General features: G+C 28.5%; 1 protein-coding gene across 1 annotated transcript; it reads left to right on the forward strand.

Annotated features, from left to right (window-relative positions):
* The first annotated feature begins 1005 nt into the window (after positions 1-1005).
* LOC137830251 (heavy metal-associated isoprenylated plant protein 3-like) lies at positions 1006-3048 on the forward strand. The gene is made up of 5 exons (XM_068637452.1): positions 1006-1277; positions 1382-1532; positions 1670-1905; positions 2016-2094; positions 2222-3048. The coding sequence occupies exons 1-5, from the start codon at positions 1269-1271 to the stop codon at positions 2701-2703; spliced, it is 957 nt and encodes a 318-aa protein (XP_068493553.1). The 5' UTR covers positions 1006-1268; the 3' UTR covers positions 2704-3048.
* Positions 3049-18269: the final 15221 nt, after the last annotated feature.

Consider the following 18269-nt stretch of genomic DNA (forward strand, 5'->3'; position numbering starts at 1 on the left):
AGAGAGATTTTATTTGCTAGTGGGAATTTATCATCTTATTATAGAAATTGAATTTCCCTTAGAAATGTATAAATCGGGAAAAAACTGTGTAATTTAAAGACCAATTAAATTGAAATGGTATATGAATTTTCTTCTTTTTATGAGACCTTCACTTTATTAGTTATTAGGTAAATAACTAAATTTGATAATGATCAAATATACGACTTACCATGTATCTTTTTACCCAAATGTTAGTGCGAGGTCAAAATTCTTTCCCAATAAATTTCATTTCCTAAATTTAAATTCTTCAATAGGATCAATTTCACCTTCGGAATTGTATCGATACAGGTCAACAAACTCAAATTTTTATAAATTTATATTTATATAATCTCAAACCACTATAATATATATTGAAAATATAAGAATATTATACCATATTACTTTTATGGGTTAAATCTCATTTCAATATTTATACGTAGAATCAAAACATGGTTAGGTATAAACCAAAAGTGCTCCTGACAATTTCTCTATTTATAAAAGTATTTATTTTTTTCATTATAAAATTATCTTTCATCAATATTTTTTATTCAGTGACTCTAGATCAATTTCTTTACATGCTATCTTAGAAATACGTTATCATATTTATTAATGGTTGCAATTGAAGATTAATTCCGCTGCTGTATAAAAAAACAAATTAATACGTCTAGAATTATTGTACCCAAAAAATACAAAAAATACGTCTAGAATTAAAATTATAGTATAAAATTATAATGTGCTAGAGTTTACGCAACTTACTTAATGCGTCACCTGGTTTGGTTAGTGAGAGTCCAGTCAAAATTTGATGAGTCAAGTCACAATAAATTCTTTTCCTCAATTACAACCACTCCATTAGGCGGCAACATTATAAACTTTTTGTACATCATATTTATATTTATTTATTACCAAATATAACTTGTACACACACACGCACGTGCCACTATTGGTAAAGGTAAACAAAAATATGTGTGTATTTTTTGAAACTCTTCCATGCCCCCAAATATCATCAACCATACCACATCATGATGGATGTTATGCATACATAAGGCATGATGTTAGTCTGACCCAACAAACAAACCCATCAGGCATTACCTCACCCACCGTTGCTGACTTAAACTCTTCCTTCCATCTTATATATAACCCTTTTCCTTGCCTCTCATCTCATTCTTCAAATAAACCATCAAAATCTTATCTTTGCTACCTCTTCACAACACTATCATTTTTGTTTTCTCATACCTTATTAGGCAACAAAAATGGGAGAGGTTAGTTTCAGTTCCGTCTATATTCGATTATTCATTCTCTTCTTCACTAGATTCCTGAAATTTCAATCATGTGTTTCTGATTAATCTTGTCTGGTTTATGACAGCAAAAGGAGCAGCCAAAGAATGAAACAGAGAAGAAGCCCGAGGATGGAGCACCCAAGAAAGACGATGGGCCCGCCCCTGTCGTTTACAAACTCGACTTGCATTGCGAGGGATGCGTCAAGAAGATCAAACGCACCGCTCGCCACTTTCAAGGTACTGTAAATCTTACTAATCAATTTTCGCTCGAGATATATTCATCATTCGTATTCAATCTTTCTCAATTTGCAGTAATTGTAGTTTATGCATAAATTCGATGTTAGAAATTGAGAAAATGCCGATGAAACATGCAGGTGTGGAAACTGTTAAGGCAGATCTGTCGACTAACAAAGTGACCGTTACCGGTAAAATGGACGCCGAGAAGCTGAGAGAAAAGCTCGCTGAGAGAACCAAGAAGAAGGTTGAGTTCGTCACACCTCCGCCGAAGAAAGAGGCCGCCGCTGAAAAACCGCCGGAAAAGAAGGCTGAAGAGAAAAAACCTGAGGAGAAAAAACCCGAGGAGAAAAAACCAGAAGAAAAGCCTAAAGAGGTAATTAGTTAGTCATTAGCAATTAATTAATCTTAATTTTTAAAATTTAAATTCCCTAAGCTCAACTTCACTGACTGACTTTCTATTGAATAATTTCTGGTTCGCTACAGATCACGGTGGTTTTGAAGATCAAACTGCACTGTGACGGTTGCATTGCGAAAATCCGAAGAATCATTTCCAGGTTCAAAGGTGAGAGAAAGTTGACATAATCATTTTTAATTGAACATGTGATTATTATAAATTAAGCAATTGATTAATAATTGAAGTGGCGGTTAAGTGGCTAAGGATATTAACGGTGATGGTGGTGGTTTTACAGGTGTTGGGTCGGTGAGTTTAGACGGAAGCAAGGACTTGGTGACGGTGAAGGGAACTATGGACGTGAAGGAGATGGTGCCGTACCTGAACGAGAAGCTGAAGCGAGCCGTGGAAGTGGTGCCTCCGAAGAAAGAAGAGGAGAAGAAAGAGAAAGACGGCGGCGGAGAGAAGAAAGAGAAAGAGGGCGAAGGAGAGAAGAAAGAAAAAGAAGTCGCTGCGGCGAAGGCAGAGGTTAACAAAATGGAATTCATGTACCCGATCGTGCCTCCTTCGTTTTGGTACCAAGGAGGACAATTTCCCGGTCAAACAAGTTACCCTATGGAGGTTCAACCATCCTATGGTAGTAACAATCATTTCGTAGAGCAAGGGTACGTGAACCATGGTTATCCTATGCAGCCACCTCTACCGTATTACATGCACCCTAACGCTCCTCCTCCGCAGATGTTCAGCGATGAGAACCCCAATGCTTGTTCAATCGTGTGATTAAGATTAATTTTCAGTGTAGCTTACACTCGGATACGGGAAACGGATACGGAATACGCATGATGTAATCTGTAAATAATAAAAAAATGATGTGCGTGTAAAAATGAGGGGTTGATTCCGTGTTACTGAAAATTAATTAATATAGAGAATTTTTATGATATGGTAGAGTTTTGTTTTGAAACTATGATATGCATAAGTAGAGGTTGGTGTTTTAGAGAGGGTGGCCGGCTGGCAGGAGAATCCTGTCCAGATTTTATATGAAATTAAAAGTACTCACATCACATGAGCTGTTCTTTGTTTTGTATATTTTTAATATAAGAATAAATGGTTACTATATTTCAATGAGATTTGTTCATATCGAAACATTTCGGGATTGGTTCTGAATTGCCGAGGAGTACGTGCTAAAAGTGATTAGTTACTTGTTTGTCTCATTTGAGATTTTTTTTTGCTTTCTGTTTTTCCTTTTGGGTACATATGAGGAAGACAATTTACATTCTGGACTCTTAACCTAATACTTCAGTTACTGTTTCCCTTTTCTTATTCAAATATAATTACGCGTTGAAAATCACATGGTTTTGGATTTGGTGGGGAGCGCTTGACAACGTCTCGCCAACAGAAAAATACTCCACTTTTAATAGTTGAAAATTTAGATTGAAACGATCGAGATTGCTGCAGTTCAAAGTAAAGTGGACGAAGCAGAAGAAATTACCTCAAGTACAGAGATATTATGACCTTACATAAATTGCATCACACATTTCAACGACTCCAAGCAACCAATGCCCATTCAAGAGACTTTGGTGGGACGGCAGGGAGGCCATTTCCTAATCTTATTTCAATGGAAGTACCAAATAATAATGCCTCTATAGTCCAAACATATAAACCAATTTTTTTTTTCCAGAAATTATGATGGTGATTTTGAATTATCTAGTCCCACACTAGATATGTCCAAGATAAAGCCTACCCTTATCTTTCTTTCTAAAAATTTAGTTTCTTTTAATAAAGCTGTCCTTTTTATTTAATCATTTTTTTTTCTTTTCGTCAATATTGTGTCATGCACTTGCCTTCAACCACAACGTTTTTCAACCTATTTATATTAAGAACAATAAAAGAGATAATTAAGATCCGATTTTGTTTTGTTGTACGCTTAAGAACAGCTTTGGTATACAATTAGAATTAATCTGACCAAAAATGCAAAAGAAAAAAGTTGATAGATAATTTGTGGCCCTTGTGATTAATGGAGCTAGCTAGCAGAACACTAACTCTTCCATCATCTTCCTCCCTCTTATTAAAAAGTGTTTGTGAGAGGTCCATTGCTAGGGTCATTGCCAACTTTTTTTTCTTTTAGTTCGTGTTTTGTTTCAACGATACAACGCCTTCACGAAGAAGGGACTGTTAGAGCATTAATTAGATTGATAAATTGACCGCAGCCACACGCATTTAACAAGTGGGTGCTTCTATAATGACTTTTTAACTTTTAATTTATAATCTTTCAATTCATTAACATTTGACAAGTCCCTCCAACTACTAAAATACGTATATCATTCATCTCGTCACTCTCATGTTTTCATCCTTCTATCAGCCGCCGTCAAGTATAGATTATTCATTATAAGGTATTCCTATTTTAATTTCATATCTATGCATCATTTTTAAACCATTTGCTGTCAAATTTATTTAGTTTTTTTTTCATTTTTGTCAGTATTTTGAGTAAACCTGGCAACCCATGCTTTGCATTCTTTTAGTGGTTTGCTTTTTTTCTTTTAAAAAAAAAGTAGTTTAGTTGTTTTTAAAATATCACTTTTTAAAGTAAATATTGACATCTTAAAGAATAAATTAAAAGTGTGTTCAAAAAGTTGATATCTCTCTTCTTTTGATGTGTTTAGTTTTTTCTGAAATTATAATAAAAGTTAATCTGCTTTAATGGATTACGCAAAAGTAGAGTAAGAATTTCAAACTAGTTAGAGAGAGTTGTCAAAAACTAATTAAATTAATATAAATGTCGCTCTTTCTTTAATTGATAAACATTACATTTTTTTAACTTTTAGCTAGTATGTATGTGCACTATTCCTTTCAAATTTTGGATCCTTCTCCCAAGAGTGTGCGTGTGTGTGCAAGAAAAAAATTATTGTTAATATTGAATTCGGTGGATTATTTTTCAAGTATACAGAAAGACATGCAAAATGGGTAAATAAAGTGAGACAGAAAATAAATAAAAAAGACAAAAAAAAAGGCAACATAAGGTGCCGAATTAATTAAGACTTTGTCTATGGTCATATTATTATTTTTGGGTTGGGTGGTGGTGAAACTATTAATTTATTTTTCATAGAAAATGAGTATGGCTGATAAAAAAAATTACACAAGTCACAGTTCATAAGAGCCACATATTTATTTATTTATTTAAGAGTTCCATCTCTAACATATCCAAATAGAAAGGGTTTATATTATTATCTTGTGTGAGTTTTTAATATGGCGCATGCTGTTGATGAAGTGTGGAAAGATATATTAGCATGCAGTATGCAAGAATGCATGCCTATATGACTCTTCACTCAATAATTTAATTGTGGATTAATTATTAATTAATTTATGATTGAGAGAGAAAGCAAGTATGTTCAAGGTTAAAACGTTGACTATTTGTGTAATGTCCCTAGAAGTATACCAAATAACAACATATACATAAGGGTTAATGTAGATGTTTATGCTTGTAGAATCACACATAGCTCCTTTGCATCACTCCAAAGGAAGGAGGATATAACATATGAAAAGAGGTCTTCAACAAGTGTTTTAAGTCATATAATACTGTTACCATCAATTTAACACAAAAGACTGTATTACCCCATTTTTTTAAAAAGTAAGATCAAATTAATAATGACACAAAAATTGAAAATAATGATACATAAATATGTAATCAAGTTATGAAAATATCTGCAGTGGAAGCTTTGCTTTTGGTGTAACAAGTTTTTGGCCTGACATTTAAAGCTTTGGAAAGGTCGCTCAGGACCGAAGGTATTTATTTCTACCGGTTGTCCTTGGAAATCATCTACGTATAGATGGGTATGCACAAATGTTCTGACTCTGTGTACATGCAAATCAATTTTTTGGAAAGAGAGTTGCAAATTTTTTTGAAAATTTTGTGAGTAATCTTTTTGATGGGGGTAATGTGTTGCACATTCCAATAATTACTCTCTTTATGTACACTGTATATAAATGGGTTGGTCCATGTTCCCCATTATAAATGAAAAACGAATTTAAGTGAACTTATGAATATTAAACAAGTCAAAAAATAGTTGAAATAATGAAAAGTTATATATTAAAGAAATAAATAAGATTTTTACAAATGAAATGAAGCTAGGAAGAAGAGAAAACAAAGATAATTACTTAATAAATTATAGAAATTTTAGTAATTTAAAATAAGAATAGGTATAAAACATAAGAAGGGTGGATATGTACATATTCATTGTCAACATATTGAAAAAATCATAATTAAATTTCTCATTTTTTTTATACAAAATGAGTACTTGCAAAAGTAATAAACATACAAAAGAAAATAAAATAATGTTATCGAAAATTTTAATGTGAGAAAACTTCATTAACTTGAGAAATACAAATTCACTGGACCTAGTCTAAAAAATGTCTCTATGAGAGTAGAATTATAATATTTGTTTCTCTCATTCTATGGGTATAATACTTAATCTCACCCAATAAGGATGTAATATAATATCTCTCTAGTCTCTCTAGTGATTTCTAGTCTCACTATTTTGGATATAAATTCTCTCATTTACTCTCCATGTTTCTCTTTCACTTACTTGCATTTCTTTTCCTCACAAGTTCTCTTTATACATAGAAGAAGATAAAGACTTCTTCATAGAGAGATAATAGATAATTAATTTTTATCACGTTTTCAAGATACCTTTAAAAGATAATCTTCAACTTTATAGGTTGAACTTCATAATTTTTAAGAGAGATATAATTTCAAGACTTTGGAATGTATATCATTAAATGTATGGATTACTAAAATTCATTAGAAATAATTTTCCATTAATTAAGGAGGTTTCCAACAATCCGTAACTAATTAAAAAATAATTATTACTCATACCTAACCAATGCAAGATTCTCTCTTAAAATAGAACGAGTTAGAGTAATAGACGGATTTATTTATCATCTCTAAATAACACAAATTTTAGTATTTTTCTATCACTGCTCTTAAATAAGCAAACAAAAGAGATAATTTATTTTCTTTTCTTCCACTTTGTCATTCCAAAGAAAACATTTAAGTTGTAAAAATGAGAGGGGGAAATTATTAGAAATTAAAGTGTTTGTATATGGTGTGTATTTTGTGTTTGGCTTTAATCATTGTATTGTCCTCAATTACTTAAGTGATGTCTTTCTCGTATGAACATGCAAAGTCATTGTGATCCTTCAATACCTGTTGAGAGATGTTTCTTGAAATGCATGGAAGACATTACAAGTGTGTCTTGTCTTTATTTTTACTAGATGAACATGTGTTTTTTCTACACACTGTCTCCTTATAATTGATTGGTAGACAATCTTTTATTTATATTTTTTTTAAAAATGGTTTTTAACATACTAGTTAATTTAGTGTTTAAATTTTTCTTATTTTTTTATAAATATTCCTGAAAAATTTATCCATAGAATTATTATCAATTCATCTTACGTCAAAATTATTAAATGTCGACACAAAGCAATAGCAAACGGCCATAAGTTTCACAGTTGCACGGCTTTTTCTTTTCTTTTATATTGATATTGTGGATATTATATTATATTATATATATATATATTTTTTTTTTATCGACAATAATATTATATATATATATATATATATATATATTACACTACCATTTAACTAATATTCAGGAAGATTATTTGATAAGGATTATCTCAAAATAAGAGCGCAAGAATAATTATTGAAAAATCCAAATTAGGTTTCTTGAGTGTATTGACAACATGGAGATGTTGGAAATTTTGAAAAGATTCCATTTAGCAAAAGTCTAAACATTCATATACATTCAATAACTATAGACTACGAATAATGACACATGATGAGGAGACTTTTAAATTCTGCTTTTTATGGGAAGACAAAAGAGAAAGCCAATCCTTTGTTGTCTTCTTCTTTTTCTTATCTATTAATTACAGATAATAGTTGAAAGATAATGAAAATAAATTATTAAAAATTACGATAGATATGTATCAATAACATTAAATTTATATCTTCAATAAAGATTTTTTATCTTTTAAGTTTTAGAAACACTAAATAACATCATCTTTTTAGTTTTAGACAAAAAAATATGCACCAACCAATCCTTTATTTATATATGGTACCAACCAATCATTTCAATGATAAGAAAATGGACATTACTTACGTCATTATACGCATGATCAATGGTGCTTTTCACTGCTTTTTAAATTGAACTAGTGATTAGAAAATGAATGATACGAAAGGCCTATTATAGATTATAGGGATCACAGGGAATCTTATATTTACTTATTGTATGAATAGTATTTCTGTTTCTTCCATTAATATTCTATATACAACTTTTTTGTTTTTAGTTTTTTTCAATTTTAGTGTCTAATTAAAAAATATATAACTTTAACATAATAACCAATTTTATATATTTTTATTTTTATTTTTTAATTGAAACCTAGATCTAACATATTCATTTAAATATTTCAAAAATATATATAATTAACTAAAATGGGATCAAAATTTTGGATGAAAAGTAAATAGGAATAAACTTTCAATTTAACCTTATTTATATTTCATATTTTGTTTCTCGAAAACAATTAATTATTAAAATATTAATGTTTTTAAATAATTATTTTCTAATGGTAAGTGCTGAAGTTAATATTGTTAGAAAATTATGTAAATTAATTTTATAATGTGACTCATAAAATAGATTAGACTTTCAACATGAATATGTTTTAATAAAATTAAAGACCTTACGTGATTATATATTTTATATTATCTAATGAAAAATTAATCTGATAGATATTGAAAAAGAATAGAAACAGTTTTGTTACAAATGAGATTGTCTAACTGGTTGATTATTAAAAAAGAGTGTGACAAAAACCAAAATCGCAAGAGATAGATCGAAAAAATAAGATTAAAGAAACTGTTCACATAGATATTCTTATAAATTTATAAAGAATATATAGAATGTGAGAATCATAATTTGTAAAATCCTGATAATGATGGATATTATTTTTTATTATTGTATATTTTTTATTTTATAAATATTTCTTTTGAGATTAAGTACAGATAACATTAAAAATACCAATTTAATACTGGCAGTATTTTATGTTAAAACAAGAAACACAGTACAGATGGAAAATAAAAAGCATATTTTTTTCAATAAAATGTATTATTTTAGTTTTCTAATGAATTTTATTTGAGTCCTAAACATGTTTTTATTTATTTTATTTCCAATCAAAATTATTAAATCATTTCAGGATCGCCATTATTAGGTTTTATTAACGACAATAATATTCAGAAAATAATCTTAGGGACGTGGATGTGATGGTAGAAAGATAACTTTGTTGAAATGGAAAAGTGTTAGTAAACCAAAAGAAGAGAAAAGATTAAAAATCAAAGATATTGTAAAGTTTAATATAGTTTTATTAAAGGAAGTTTATGGTCATTACTCAATTGAATTTGTATATGTCTAAAGGAGAATATCATAATTCTTATACTTTTTAATAACATAAAAGTTATATGTTCAATTTATTAATTCATCTTTTGTTTTTTATAATGATTCACATAGATAGGGAGGTCCATTTTCAATTCAACCCTACTAACCCCCGATTCATCATATAGTATATTTCCTTCTCGATTTTCATACTCAACATCAAGTTTAGTATCCACGTAAACGACTTTTTCTTTTTTGAATCTTTCTCGAATCTTTTAAATCTTTCTTTTTCAAACGTCTTTTATTAAGATTTTTACTTTAATTATCTGCTAATCGAATCATATTCATCAAAATTGGTTTTACCAACTTTTTCCTTATAACCTAACAGGTGTCATTATAACTTACTCATACTAATGGATTTGAGTAAAACTCTTTGTTTTCATTTGTATAAATCGATTTAAATAATCATATGATATCTTGTTTTATGCATTAAATTGATAAGATTCACTCTTGCTTTTGCAATGAGTAATTGTTCATAAAAACTTATTTACAAATTTGTAAACCAAAAAGAGTTTGGAAAATATTTCATCTTCAAATACTTATGAGTCATAATATCACCTTGTTCAATACATAGTCACATATTTTTAAATAGATTCACCACTTCATCCCACAAATTAGCATATTTGGATACTTTTGAGACAATTCAGCCCTAAATAATATACCTGGTAGTGGAGAAACAAAAATATGGCTAATTCAAATGTTATAATTCAATTCCTTGTTGGTTTAAAACTTGATAAAAATATTATTTACTCTATATGTTGATTAATTTGCTCAAAATTTAGATATTTTTACCTTATTATTTAAACTTATTCGAGTATTATTTCTCGTTTGTTGTAATATAGAATTAAATTTTTCACCCCTAGTTATAATATATGGATTTTCTTGTCAATGAATTTCATTATTTACCCCTAATTATAATATATGGATATTTCTGCCAATGAATTTCATTATTTACTCCATGATTACCTATATTGTTTTCTTCTAGATGCCAAAGACTCTTACCATTTGATTGATCAACATTACGAAACCATTGGTTTTTGTTTGAACTAAAGGATAAAAAACAATTATCTCTATTTGAAATAACCACCATATTGAAATGATTGTGATTCACACCTTAACATTTTAACATTTTAATATTTAACATTTTAAATATCAATCCTGGATCATTATTTAATCTCACCATTTAAGTATTTTGCAAGCCAACATTTCCCAAGAGTCTTGGTTCGAAGTTGTAGAATTTGTCATTAGTTTTCTGGTTAATATATTAACTAATTTTTTAATTAACATAAAATTTAGTTATTTTCACTATAAGAAAATTTAGGATTGGTTACTAAAGATAAGTGTTGATCAAAAGAGTGACATAAATAGCATTGTCCAAATTCGTGTCAGACGGACAAAAAACAACTAGTGTGAGTCAAACCCACACTAAATGGACGCTAACAAAATAAAAAAAAAAGTATTGTATCGGTCAAAAGAGGAATACAAATAGCTTCGGTCAAACCCACTTCTACAAGAAAATCATCAAATAGAAACCAATTTTTAGAAACCAAAATAATTAGTTACAATAGTAACTAAATTAGAGACATTTTAGAAACTAAAACAAAAATTGGTTTCTAAATTAGTTTATATTATTTTCTATTATGGTTAAATAGTTTCTAAATTAGTATCTAATTAGCAACCAAGGTTTTATCTACCAATTATTTAGTTTCTAAATTTAGTCTCTAAAACCTTGGTTGCTAATTAGAGACCAATTTAAAAACTATTTAACATTAATAGAAAATAATAGAAACTAATTTATAAACCAATTTTTGTTTTAGTTTCCAAAATGGTCTCTAATTTAGTTACTATTGCAACTAATTATTTTGGTCTCTAAAAATTGGTTTCTATTTCATGATTTTCTTGTAGTGCACGCTAAATGGATGAAAAACAACTACCGTAGGTCAAACCCACTCTAAATGCTAGCAAAAATAAAGAAATAAATTAAAATAAAATGCACTGTGTCAGCTTGTGCGACGCAACTAATGTATTTTTTTTTAATTATTTAGAAAGCATGTCTTGGGCTTGGTTGACTTGGGATAAATTATTTTCTTTAACTCTAATTCAGTTCCATAGGATTGAAGTGTCTCCGACCAACCTTCTCTCTGCAAGCATTCCTGTAGGTGCTTAGCAGTGTTATATTTTTCTCGTAGCTCCTTTATTGTGCTTGTTGTGGTTTTATTTAATTTTTGAATTCTTTAATTATTTCTTTGGTAGATACTTTCAAATATTTGGATTTTGTACACATATTTAAGCACATGTTAAGTTCTAAGTGATTTTTTTTATAGTTATTTGCATTAAGTTAATTGGAGGTTAGGTATGTTGATGAGTTTTGTTGAGACTCTTAATTAATTTGTGTTGTGAATAATGTTCATAAAAAACTGAAGCTGAAATATTGTAAGTGTCTGTTTCTTTTTTTGTCTGTCCGTTATTAGTTGACACTAAGTTACGTTTTTCTTGTAATGTTTTGTTTATACTTTAATATGAAGAAACTATTTGTATTAAAATCAAAGAAATGAGATCACATTAAAATATTAAATAACATAATTTTATTTTAATTTCAATAAAAATATTTTTCTTACAATTCTTTACCCAATATTCTTTATAATCATGTTATTTATTTGGACTTACGATTATGCAGAAAGACATGCTTTCTATTCCAAATATTTTGTTTTAAAAAATTAAGTCTAATATTACTCAAACCCAATTAATTTTATCTAACCTTTCGAAACAACTGCTAGCATGAAATTATATACTTTCTTCCATCCCAAAATGAATGTATTTCTAATCCTTTTAAAAAAGAAAATTATTAAAAAATAATTTTAAATTTAATTCAATTCATAAAATTAATTTATAAAGTAAAATTTACCTCCATTTATTAAGTAAAAAATATCCTATTGATATGTGATGTCCAATAATTATTCTCACTTTTCAATATAATATTGTTATTTTTATTTATAATTTATCTATAAATTGAATATTCTATCATCATAAAAATAACACATTTACCGAGAGTAGGATTATTGTAGTAAACTTAATATGTGCAAACAATTTAAAAGAAAGGATGGAGTGGTTTTTATAAAAGTAATAAGTAACTATTAGTCTTCATTGTTAGAAATTCAAAATTAATTTTAAATTTTCATATTAAGTGAAAAAATAATATATAAATAAAAAGTCGTAAATATATTAACTTCCTAGCTTTGAATTAGATTTAACATTTTATTCTCGTATATAAGTTTATTCTTGAGATCAGTTTTTTTTTTTGCATTTCTCCTCAAAGAATTACGTATACGTGAGCAATAACAAGTGGATAGCAGCATGAAAGGAGGCAAAATAACAAACGATGATAGCTGATTAATTAAAATTGGTTTAAAAGCGATAGTTACAACCACATTAGCAACAAAAGAGTTTGATATTTATGAACTAAATTGGTGCATTACAAGTTTTAGTGGTTGATTGATGTAGAGATTAAGGTGAAATACACATGGATAGTGGATGCACTTACGTGACATAATTGAAGTTAACATAGGGAAAGTATGAGATTAATTAATTAATGAGGAGGAAGATTGAAAAGAAGGGGATGAGAAGTTTGTAAGCATTATGACAAAATTTGACAGATCTAAAAGACGAAGGGGATATTTCCACCTTCCCATCATTACTTAGTCTCTATGTGCAAAGCGCTTTGTAATTTGAGAAAAAGACGTAACTGTGAAAGTTCCAGGAACCACATTCATCACTGCCTTCCAATTCTACACGGACCATACAATACAACAGTACAACCTTTTTATTCCCTCTTCTAGGTCCCACCCTAACACTTCAATTCATCAACCACCACTAAAACACTTTTCTCACACAAACACGCTTCAAACACATTTTTCTTAGCTAAATTATTTTCACTGTGTCTGAATCAACCATGCCTAACAATTGTAGGTTTAAATCTGGTCACATTTTCCGACTACAGCGAGCTCTCCGAAATTAGGGTCCTAGGAGACCGATTGTTGGAAAATGGAAGAAGAGAAAGCAAGAACTAACATATGTATTCTTCCAAAAAATACTCTTTTGTTGATGAGATGAAGATCGCATCCAGTCAAAATGGCAGCTTTGGCTAACCGTTTGAATATTTCTTCACAAAAACAAAAACAAACGTCAAAGAAAAAGAAAAAGACGAGGAGGAACATGATGAAAATGGTGGAGATGAAGAATGGGTCGTTCGAGATCAAGAAACAAAGTTCCCTTTGAAGAAAAAAACAAAACCCCTCCCAAAATTCAGACTCATGAGCCGAATTCTGATGGGTAAATGTTATTGCTAAAAGAAAACGAAGATGGAGGACCGAATTTCCAATGTGAACAGAAAATCGTGCTAGTGAGGAAAATAATGTTTCAGGAGGTCTATTTGGAAAAAAAAAATCCTCAGACAGTGTTTTTTGGGGAAAATTTTCAATTATTAATAACTGTAAGTTATGCATCATCTTTAAATACTTTAGATATAATTATTTCACGTATTTTTAAAACTTCAATTTCTCTTTAAGTAATTTAGTTTTAAATAATGATTCTTTATAATTAAATTAACCTTTTTTTCTTATATTTAATTTGGTTATTTTTTGTTAGTTTGAAGGTATTGGTAAAAGATTAAATTTGTGAGGGGGTTAGAAGTTTTCATAAACATCAAAATAGAAGAAATGAAACTTATTATTTGCAATTGGTTGTCAAAATTGGATGGCTTAAGACTATTTCTAGACAGCAAGAATCAACATTATGTCAGCCCTAAGACGACATGAGAAAAAAATAAGCAAGTTTTTTTAGCACACAAATGGTTTCTTTTTGGATAGCTTAAGTTTTTCTATCTAAATCTCATAACCAAAAAAGGTTCAATGCATATAAAAGTCATACTTTGGAATCCAATTTGTTCACAATTTATACACTTTGAGACACTTGAAAGGCTGTGAGAGATTGAGTGTTTTTTAAATGAAATTTAATGTAATTGGATCTACTTTAATACAATTGTTACTATTTTTATTCGATTAATTTTGTTATGTTTAATGTTTATGTTGTTCTAGTAGTGAAATTTGAGTAATTGTATGGTTTTAAAATTTTCAATTTTAATAGAAAAATTCTCGAGTTATGAACTACAGAAAACGAAGAATCCTTTTATGAATAGATAAGAAAAAAAGGATTGACCATAGTTAAAAAAACATTTTATCTTAATATAAATACCACTTTAATAACTAAGATTTAACATAAGTTGAATATGTAATTGATGTGAAAAATCAATCTTTTACATCAATTAAATAAAAAATTAATAGATATCATTTTTTACATGAATTTTAGATATAATTGATGTAGAAAGCATCACGGGCAATATCGTATTCACTTGTGTGTAATATCGTATTCAATATTGCAAGTGGTTTTTTTTTTAAGAATTTATTTGGTTTTAAACAATTTTTCTTATAATACCAAATAATTTTGCACATTTAAACAATGACACTAAATATGTATTATTTTCGTGTAATTTTTTTTAAAATAAAAAAATATTAAAGTTCAAACAATAAATCTTAAACATAAACAAACACATATATAATGATTCCCATTATGGAGTGTAGTAAATAACTCTTCCTTTGAAGAAAATAGTAGCAATATATATAACATTATTTTTTTTATTACTCAGAATTTGAAACTACAAATAATTTAATTTTCCAAAAAAATTAAAGTATATTATTATCACTTGTGACCTAAGGCATATATATAAGAATCAACTATGTTAAAAATTGGAAAGAACATTGCACCATTCAAATGTATAACAAGATAAACAGGTATGAAAAATCACCACTTGTGACCTAGCTCACAAGATAAGAAACCTTGAGAGAGAAAATTCTCTAGTTCCCATGAACCCCCAATGCGTTATACAAGAGATACTTTAAGGAAGTAGTAAAATACATACTTTGAATGCAGCACAGAAAAAAAAAAACAATGAAAGATGAAGAAAGTAGGAAAAGATATATACTTTAATACTTTGATTGCAATACTTGTTGAACCAATGCGTGATAATAATATCAATTTTTATTTTGAACCAATGCAATATCTAAATACAACATCACTTACACAAATAACCAGTCTAATTTCAAACCTACTGACTACTTTAATTATATAATAATACAATATGAAGAAAACATTAAAAAAATACAATAAATGAGGGTCGAATTGTGTTTGTGTGATTTTTCACACGTCATATGTAATTTTAAGTTTAGTATATTGACTTGTTTAAAAATAATTTTTAATCTAGTTTTTATACTATTTTTTTATAGTTCTGTAGATAATTAATAACATGTAAGGTAAAAGAGATAAGGAGAAGCATAAATACATAAAATATTTAATAAAGAAAAATACGTTCAATTTTTAATCAATAGATTGAGTTTCACTAAATATATTAATGTTGCAAAATACACACAAGTATTCTTTTGGAATGGAGTCAACACGTACTAAAACTGTTTGGTCGTCGATCAACTTTAGCTCACTTAATTTATTTCTTGTGTATGATGAACTTCTTTGTGAAGGATGCATTAAATACATTCCAAGCAACATTAATTGTTATTTTCTTCTTTACATAACATCTCAATCGTTGGATGTGTAATATCTTCTTAGACAATGTATCTTTACTTTAATTTATCTTAAGTGCAAAGTCGTACAAAACAAACAGTATTTTTAGAGTTGACAATGCTAGTGTCACAAAGTTGTTAAAGAAAATAAGCTTTAACTTTCATCCAATAGATCATTGATGTAACTTGGAATGAATTTTCTCGTTAGAAGAAAGTAATAGACATTCGTTACAACACAAAATAAACATATATATGTTCGTATAGTATGAGAAACCTGTTTGTGTATTGTCTAAGCACAATCATGTTTTATGAGACGTAAAAAAAGACTCATAACAAATGAAATACTTGTGGTTTACCTGATCTATATAAATAAAAAATATCCTATTATATACTTATTACACTTAATCAAAATTTTGAATTTCTTCCTAATAATATTAAAATATTATATCAATCAAAATAAAAATTAATGTTATATCTCTAAACCACATCAATTATACAAATATCCGGTATAAAAAAATTCAAAATGACCACAACATCTCCATATTTCTTTTCATAGATTTCGTGTTAACCAATATAACTTTTATTATATAAACAAAAAGTTTATTTTTTCCGATAACACAAATTTTGGAAATGAGAATCTTTTGAAGGGATTATTGGGCTTTTTTCATTAAATTTAAAAAGGTGTAAAATAATGGAAAATATCTACGCGCCTGCCACATAAAAAAATAGTAAGTAACACTAGAAAGTGTGTTGGTTAGGTCTTTTGTGTCATGTGGCTTTGGTGTGTTGGCTGGGTCATGTAAACTATTGATGCAGTTGCATTCCACGTCAGCACCCATGACATTTTTAGGAAGAGTTCAACCGAGGAGGATTCAAGAAAGAACAAGGATGATCTAGAACCCTAACTAGTTACTACACTTGTCATCGTATTTTGGCATTTGGATTTTATGATAAGGTCATCACACCAAACCAACCCACACCTTCACTAATCTTTAAATTCAAGATTCATTATTATTTTCTAATTGGAAGGTTAGTCCAAGATTATCCTCCTAATCATCATCCATCACAGCATAGGCTTTTTCCGGGTCACTGCCCTAATAATTTAAGAGGTGAATAAAAAAATTTAAGATGGAAAAATTCTGCAAACAAATAATGATAAATAGTTTTGTTAACATCGCAGCTTCCATTTTTGGCTTCATCACTTTCATGTTGTGCTACACCCTTTTTAAATTGCGCTCACCACTTACTTCAACATTACCTCAAAATTGTAAACGTGTAAAGTTATATGCTCAAATCGCATGCATATTATGTTCCAACTACATTAACAATGTTCATATTATAATCTACGTGGGTTGAACCATCACCATTGTCGATCACATACAACAAGTAGAGTATTGCATGTTACATTTTATTATTGCGTTGTAGTTCTGTGAGTCTATCCCTACGTAGAGAATGCTTGTTTGGGAAAATACTTTCTGGATTATAACTTTATAATTGAAAGAAACCTTTGGAGATGAATAACAAATTCAAAAGCAACAAATATGAAAGTAATTTTAAGTAACTTACTATATTTTTAACATGTTGTGTTCAATGGCTAATCCCAAGAAATCGTTTTCTTTTAGGTATTGTTTATTTTCATTTGTACTATCTTTTGTGAATAATTTTACTTATCGTTTAATATAAATGTGGGCGTAGATTTCAAAACCCACGGGCGTTCATGGTTTTTAAAATTGCCATTTTGAATATTACAAACTCAACATGGTTAATAGAATTCCATTTTACAATTCTAATACAAACATTTCCATGAATCTATCTTTGTTCCAAGACCCGTCTACTATAATTCTTCTACATCATCCACAAGCAAAACAATCTTAGGCATGTTCCTTCAATGTTTTAAAAAATTAAAATATTATAATAAAAGTAATTGAATAAAGTGTATATAATTTATACATCAAATTATTATATCTAAAATTAAAATTAATTTATTAATGTAATTTAAATTTTAAAAATACATATTTCATTTTAAAGTTTTTATTTAAGATTATTTCTTTTCTTTTCTTTTACTTTTTTTTAAGCGGATCAAAATTGTTTATTAATCTACTATAAAATCGAACAAAATTTAAAATTTGTAACTCATTTAAAATAAGGTAGATTCATCAAGCTAACACAATTTTATTAGATAGTCTATCATAGCAAATGACAATCGATACTTTTTAGTCTTTAACATTATCAATTTTAT

Source organism: Phaseolus vulgaris, chromosome 7 (genome assembly GCF_000499845.2).
Source record: "Phaseolus vulgaris cultivar G19833 chromosome 7, P. vulgaris v2.0, whole genome shotgun sequence".
Lineage (NCBI taxonomy): Eukaryota > Viridiplantae > Streptophyta > Magnoliopsida > Fabales > Fabaceae > Phaseolus > Phaseolus vulgaris.